The 8,439-nt window shown below is 34.3% G+C and overlaps 1 protein-coding gene across 1 annotated transcript; it reads right to left on the bottom strand.

Annotated features, from left to right (window-relative positions):
* Positions 1-7,584: 7,584 nt before the first annotated feature.
* On the bottom strand, positions 7,585-7,998 carry LOC308614078 (tigger transposable element-derived protein 1-like; the record flags this gene model as incomplete). The annotated part of the gene is made up of 1 exon (XM_081228284.1): positions 7,585-7,998. The coding sequence occupies one exon, from the start codon at positions 7,996-7,998 to the stop codon at positions 7,585-7,587; it is 414 nt and encodes a 137-aa protein (XP_081084410.1).
* Positions 7,999-8,439: the final 441 nt, after the last annotated feature.

The raw sequence follows: 8,439 nt of genomic DNA on the forward strand, positions 1-8,439 counted from the left end.
CTTACTAAAATATATTCTTGCACAATATGTTGTGCCCTCCAGCTCAACATGTTTAAATGAGACTCATATTGAATCCCCATGGCCAGAATCTCTGACCTTCCTCCTTTGTGGAATTACTCTATGTCTCTAGTCAATCAAGCTCAAAATTATAAGTCATTTTAAAAACTGTCTTTCTTCTCATTAATAGCTAATGCTTTATTAAGTAATGTAAAATATTTGAAATATATGTTAGTTATGCTTTATTTCCTATTCCCATGGCTAATTTTCCAATCCAAGCTCTTATTTTCTTATTTCTAGACTAATGCAAGTCTCTAATTTTTTCTTACCTCTAGCTTTCCTCCAATCTCCTCTGTACAATAGTAAAAAGAATTAATATTTTTAAAGGACAGGTTTTTATTTCATCCTTTCTCAACTAAAAGCATATAATGAGTAAATGAATAAGGTTCAGACTTTTCAGTTTGAGATTAAACTGCCTTTGTATTTTTAATTTTTTTCTTCTAAGTTTTATTTATTACCAACTCCCTTTAACCAACAATGCTACCCAGCCCAACATACTCTCCTAAGCCCTGAATGCTTTTCAAAAACCACCTATATTTAGTTATTTTTCAGTGATAATTAGAATATAACTCTAAAATTAACCTCAGAAAAATGTATTCATCTTATTCACTCAGATTTAACATCCTTAACGTTTGGAATTTTGTTGTGTTTCATAGTATTGCACAATTATCTATCAGAGTTCCTTATGCACATTTGGAAACCAAAAGTTTGTTAGATGACGCAAAATGATATATCAGTGATGTTAGGATTTGCTTTTGAATATTTTGAGGGGTTTTGATGTTTAACCAAAGAATAGATTTCTCTTGAGTAATATTATGGACACTATAGATTTGTCAAAAGTATTAGATGGAAAAATTATATATTGCAACATAGTAAGGCAATATGAAATATTTTTTATACTGTGCCCATATTAGAGTGTGAAACAGAAGCTACACTGTTAAAACTAGAATTTTTAATAAGCAAAGAATACTAAAGTTTTGAAACCTATATAGCACCACATCTCAATCATGTATTATTATATCCTGGTAAATTACTATTTCTAAACATCATTTGTGTACATGTAATTTTGGAGAAAATGTAGCACAGTATAAAATGCCATATAAATAGAAAATAAGACTTTTAAATTGCTAGAGGTAAATTTATTTCATCAATTGCTTTGTTTTCCAGCAATATATAGCTTTTTTAATAAAAGTATTAAATAGGGGTCATTTTAAAACAAATTTTTTTCTAATTAATTTAAGAATAATCTTGGAGCTATTTTAAATGCATACCTAAGACACAAGAAAATTATGTTTGCTTATGTATGTCACATTATTAGATTTAAATTTAATTTTATGGATATGTTCTAGAAAATGGAAACAAAGGATTTCATTACAAAATATTATATGACATACATCTCATCTGGGAATTATTATAAGTCTGATGTTTTCAAAATAGGCAAAGATTCTTAAAATAGAAATATGGGATGGAGTCACTTGGTGATTTCTAGTGGTGGTGAAGACAATTTCATATGTTTTGATTGTAATCATTTTTTAACATCCTAAATATTTTAGTACAAAATTAGATTATCTTTTTTTATTACATATGAGAATATCCATTAGGTGATAGCAGTATGTTTCCTTCAAAAGTATATAAAACTGCCAGTGCTTTGAGAAACTGACATTTAATTTTATAAGGACAAGAGAATGTCTCTTCAGGCCACTTTAATAATAAATAAATGCAATAAATCAGGGGTCCCCAACCCCCAGGCCATGGACCAATACCGGTCTGCGGCCTCTTAGGAACCGGGCCGCACAGCAGGAGGTGAGCGGCGGGTGAGTGAGCGAAGCTTCATCTGCCGCTCCCCATTGCTCCCCACCGTTTGCATTACCTCCTGAACCATCCCCCCACCCCGTCCATGATAAAACTGTCTTCTATGAAACCTGTCCCTGGTGCCAAAAAGGTTTGGGACCACTGCAGTAAATAACTGGCATAGGTTTTAACTGTTTTTTAAATTGTTGTTTAACAGGTTTTAACTGTTGATATCACTAATGATACACTACATTTTTCTTCTTTTGATTTTATCTCTGAGTCTATGATCTTAGCATGTCTAACCTTATTATTGATACAATTCTGCTTTCTAATTACATTATTCTCTTCATCACCACTAGTCTGATTAACTGAAGTGGATTTCTTTTCACCACCAAATATTTAGCAAGATACAAAATATACTATGGAATATTTGCATTTTATTTAATATTTTCTATTCTAATATTTTCTGTTCTTCCCTGATTCAAAGCACATGGCAAAATTATAATTGTCTATGAGTTGGGACCATGTGACAGGGTTCTGGCCAGTGATATACTCTTTCTCTCAAACAGAAATTGTCAATATTTAGCTTAGGCCCATAAATGAGTTTCTGTGCTGACTGGTAACAATAAGTAGAGTGAAAAAATAAATAAATCCATTATTTTAAGCCACTGTGATTTCAGGGCTATCTTTTATTGTATAAACTAGCTAATCCAAACACATGAACCCCTGAGCAAATAATTGGCAAGAACATTCTGAAAACTAATTAGAATTCAGCTTTCATTCATTCATAAATTTATTTTAGTCATAAATGTTTATTAAAAATATATTATGTTCTAGTTTATCTTGGCATGAGTAATACAATGAAGGCTAGGATTATTGTCTTTTTACTTCATTGTTCTGTTTCCAATATCTACATGACAGGCTGTCACATTTTAAATCTTCAATAGAAATGTTTTGCAAGAATGGAAAAGAAGCATGATAATGGATGATGGATGGAACAGACATTAATGAAAATGGCCAAAGAAAAATTATAATTTCTTTTTAACAGTTATTTACTTAAGGAAGATAATTGTTTTAGAAAGCCCTGATTAGACATCTTCTAAGTATAAGGATCTTTCTTTATCTTAAGTCTCCTAACAATAACTCTACCAAGCAACAGTTATAACCCAAATCATTCAATTGAGGATACAATAATTCAAATTTAAAATTAAAAAATGTTACTTTTGCAATTGTAATAAGGAAGAACAAATCTGACTCCATGTTGGATCTGTTTCTTTCACTTTATCCTTTGCCTTCAGTTCTTTTGTTGCAAGTTACCATAATCACTAAAAGGATGTTGTCTATAGCTATAAGCATACATAATGGCCTGTCTTGGGGAACCCTGCCTCCTCTGCCTGAATATTAAACTAAAGTACCTTTGTTCAGCTCACAGGGAAACATTCTGACCCTGCCCACTGGTGAATGGCTGCAGGAACGAAGAAATTAACACATCCCCTCCCCTAGTCTGGTGAAACCAGAAGATATTTTGAAAGGCTTATGGACTTTTTACTTTACCTCCTCACCTCCCCCTCTCTCTGTTCTATAAAGGAAACTAGCATCCAGACCCCGATAAGATGGTTCTCTAGGACTCTTGTCTGCCATCTTCTCGGACATCTAGCTTTCCAAATAATGTTGCTATTCCTTGCCTCAACACTTCATCTCCCGATTTATTGGCCTGTCATGAGTACGGCAAGCAGATCAAGCTTGGACTAAGTAACACAACATTATAGTACTTATATACAGCAGACGTACTGTTCCCAAACTTGTGCTATTTCTATTTCCAAGTTTTCACTCTTTCCATTTTGTTAAAATACCACTTCATTAAAAGCAACATTAAGAATTACAATGACATAACTATACTACATATTTCAGAATAACTCAGTTCTAAAGAAGGCCTTCAAACATAAATTTGAACATCATTCATAGTCAGATAGCTTCTTTCTAAATCACACACACACACAGAAACTTTAGAGAACTTCTGACTAATGAACCACATTTCAGTGGACTTCATACTAAAATGATCTTTTAAGAATTCCAAAATGAAGGATAGCATTCTACCACAAGTTTAGATATACTTTAATTCATTGCTAGAATAATGAATCTGAAGAACAAGACTTTCAGCCAAGATTCATATATCCAGCCAAACTATCTTTCTGAAAGAAGAAAGAAATTAAGATATTCTCAAATAAACAAAACAGAAACTTCCTTGCCAGCAGGTAAATCCTACAAGAAATATTAAAAGGAGTCCGTCAGGTTAAAACGGAACACAAGATATTAACTCAAATCCACACACACAAAAAAAGAACATTGATTGATAAGGTAACTACATAGACTAATATAAGGGACTTTATAAACATAGTGGGCTCTCGTATGTGTGGGCTATACATCCACAGATTCAACCAACTGCAAATCAACAAAATTTGAAAAGAAATGCCAGAAATTTCCAAAAAGCAAAACTTGAATTTGGTCCATTCTGGCAACTATTTACTTTATATATACAACTATTTACATAGCATTTACATTGTACTTGGTATTATAAGGAATCGAGATATGATTTAAAAATTTTATAAGGTTATATGCAAACTATGCCATTTTATATAAAGGACTTGAGCATTTGCAGGTATCTGTGGGAGTGGTCCTAGAAACAGTTCCTCATGAGTACTGAGGGATGGCTGTATACCCTTTTAAATTATATATCATTGGGACTTCCCTGGTGATCCAGTGGTTAAGACTCCATGCTCCCAATGCAGGGGGCGCAGGTTCAATCCCTGGTTGGGCAACTAATATCCCACATGCTGTGTGTAATCAACATGTAATAAACTGCATCTATTTAAATAAATAAATACATACATAAATAATAAATTATATACCATCTTTTCATATTAAAAACTGATAATTTAAACAATTTTAAAAAGAACTGCAGGAAGTAATAATTAGAAAATTGCATTGATGGATTATAATGTATAAAGATGTAAGTTTCATGACAATGATAGCAAAAGGAAAAGGGGGGAATGGAGCTATATAAGAGAAACTTTTTTTATCATACTGAACTTAAGTTGGTATTCAAACTAAATGTTATAACATGTTAATTGTAATTCCTAGGTAACCACTACAGAAATAACAAAAAAAGAAATAATAAAAAAGGAAAAATACATATATAAAAGAGATAATAAGATAATTCAAATGATACATTAGAAAACATTGATATAGCACACAATAAAACAGTATTGGAAGAATAGAGGAACAAAAGGACATTACACATATGCAAAAAATTGTAAAATAACAGAGAAATTGTAACTTATCAGTAATTACATTAAATGCAAATGGATTAAGCACTTGAATGAAAAAGTAGAAACTTGCAGAAGGGATAAACAAACATGTTTCAAATATATATTATCTACCAAAGACAAACTTTACGTCCCAAAACACAAATAGGTTGAAAAGAATGGGAAAAGATACACCATCTGAACAGTAACTAAAGGAGCTATAGTAGCTACATTAAAATCAGACAAAATAGATTTTAAGACAAAAAATATTAGTAGGGACAAAAGGCCATTATATAATGATAAAAGGGCTAATTCATAAATAAAATAATTATAAATATAGATGCATTTAATAACAGAATCCAGAAATACATGGCAAAAAATCTAACAGATTCAAGGGAGATATCAACAGTTCACAAGATTAGTTTGAAGATACCCATATCCCACTTTCAATAGTGATAAGAACAACACAGTAGATCAACAAAGAAATAGATGAAGTATAATTCAACCATACCTAATAAATATTTAATATCATCCCACCCACCAATGACAGAATATACCTTCTTCCTAAGTGCACATGGAACATTCTCTAGGATAAGTGATAGGTAAAGCCATAAAACAAATCTCAATCAATTTTTAAAGATTGAAATTAACAAGGTATATTCTCTTACATAATGGGATGAAATTAGAAACCAACAAGAGACATACATTGGGAAAACTCACAAATACAGTTAAGTCTCCTATATATGAATGAGTTCTGTTCTGAGATCAGGTTCTTAAGTCCAATTTGCTCCTAAGTCCAACAAAATTAGCCTAGGTACCCAGCTAATAGGTTACATAGTACTGTACTGTAATAGGTTTATAATACTTTTCACACAAATATTATATAAAAAACAAACACAAAAAATATTTTTAATCTTACAGTGTAGTACCTTGAAAAGTACAGTAGTACAGTACAACAGCTGGCATACAGAGACTAGTATCGAGAGAACAGGCAAGAGTCACTGACTAGAGGAGGGAGAGGAGGTGGGAGATGGTAGAGCTGAAGGATGTTCAGCAACAGGAGATGGAGGGCAAGCTGCAATTTCACTCACACCTGACGTTGATGGCACAGGTTCTCATTCCCTGCTGGATTCAATTCTATCCACCCACTTGATAAAACGATCCAGTGATGTCTGAGTATTAGCTCTTTTTTTCTCATCATAAATGACATGGTAGCACTGGATTGCATTCTGAAATGCTGCTGCAACCTTTGTGTACCATTCTACGTTTGGGTCTTGTGCCTCAAAAACTAACAGTGCCTCCTCAAATGAAGAAAATCCCCTTGCCATCTCCTGTGTCATGGATTTCTTCAGTGTTTCAGTTATCAATACTACTTCTTCCTCTTGTCTCTCTTCGTCCTTTCTCTGGGCCTCCAATTCCATCAGGTCTTCGTTAGTAAGCTTCCCGTGCTGCATAACAAGGAGTTCAATGAAGTCATCCTCTTGAAGATCTAGCTCCAGCTTCTCGCTGAGGGTCACTAAATTGCTGAAGACCTCTTTGGACTCCTCATCCACTTTCTCAAATCCATGAAAATAGTGAACAAACTGCAGGCAAATGTTCTTCCAAATCCCATTCATGGTGATGGCTCTAACCTCACGCTAAGCAAAGTCAATGTTTTTTTATGGCCTTGTAGATGTTATAGTCCTTCCACAATTGTCACAAGGTTATTCCTGATTCATCACTCACCTTCACTGCCTTTACAAAAAGTGTGACATAAATAATATTTCTTGAAAGTTGCTATAACCCCCTGGTCCATAGGTTGGATGAGTGATATAGTACAGTATTCAGTGGCAGATGTATTACTTTGATGTTGGGACAAAAGTCATCCATGAATGCGGTGTGGTCAGGAGCACTGTCAAACAGCAAAAGTATGTTGAGTGGGATATCCTTCTCCAAGCAATATTTCTCTACCTCTGGGATAAAGTGGTGGAAAAACCAGCCCTGGATAATAGCCTGTGTAACCCAGGCTTTGGGGTTACTCTTCCACACAACAGGAAGAGAGCCCCTGGCTATGTTTTAAGGGCTCTTGGGTTCTCTGAATGATAAACTAAGAGAGACATCAGCTTTATATCCCAGGAAGCACTGCCACCAAACAACAGAGTTAGATGTAGAAAACAAACATGGGGGAAAGCAGGGGTGAGGGGGTGAACTGGGAGATTGGGATTGACATATATACACTAATATCTATAAAATAGATAACTAATAAGAACCTGCTGTATAGCAAAAAGAAAAAAAAAGTCAGAGTTAGCCTAGCCTTTCCTACTTTATAGTCTGGCATCAGCTTTTCCTCCCTATTAATGTAACTTTGGTCTGACATCCTCTTCCAGTACAGCTGTGTCACATCCCCATTAAAAACCTGCTTGGGTAAACATGTGCCTTTATCAATAATTTCTCAAAGCATTTCAGGAAATTCCCTGTCAGCTACTGTATCTGAACTTGCTGCCTCACCACTTACATTTACACTGTGAAGTTTGGCTCTAGCCTTGAACCAATGAAACCAGCCATGGCTGGCATTAAAAGATGCCCCCTCTGATTCTCCACCATGTTTCTTCAAGCCTTCATAAAGGCTTTTAGCTTTCTCTTGAATCAACATTAAACTGAGCAGGACTCGACACTGAGGCTGATCTTGCATCCACACACTGAGAAGTTTCTCCATCTCCTCCATCACTTTTCCATGTTTCTTCAATATTCTTGTCAACATCATCGGCACAGCAGACTTTAAATGTTCCATGATCTTGTCCTTGTTCTTTAGAATCATGCTGATGGTTGAACGATTAATGTTATAAGAATGAGCAGGGTCTATCATCTTTTCGCCTCACTCCACTCTCTCAATTATTTTCACTTTTGTTTCCATCGTTATGGCTTGGTGCTTCTTAGCAGTACGAGCTACATCACTGCTGCTTTTACGCTTGCTTCCAGACATCCTGGGCTTGAAATAAAGATACTGTACTACTGTACTCTATACAGTACTGTATAGTCAAGTACACAGAAGTGCAACCACTTGTAGAGGATGCATGCATGTGACAATGTACATCAGACATTTGAACTAACTTACGTGATTGGATATGCAAATGCACACCCTTATCGTTGAAAGTTCCTAACTTGAAGGTTCGTATGTAGGAGACTTAGTGTATGTAAAAAGTAAACAACACATTCAAAAATAACAGAATAAAGAAGAAATCACAGGGCAAATTTTAGAATACTTTGAGATGAAAAAAACACAACATCCCCAAACAAAGGATATAGC

This window comes from Mesoplodon bidens, assembly GCF_964165515.1.
Source record: "Mesoplodon bidens genome assembly, chromosome: 3".
Lineage (NCBI taxonomy): Eukaryota > Metazoa > Chordata > Mammalia > Artiodactyla > Ziphiidae > Mesoplodon > Mesoplodon bidens.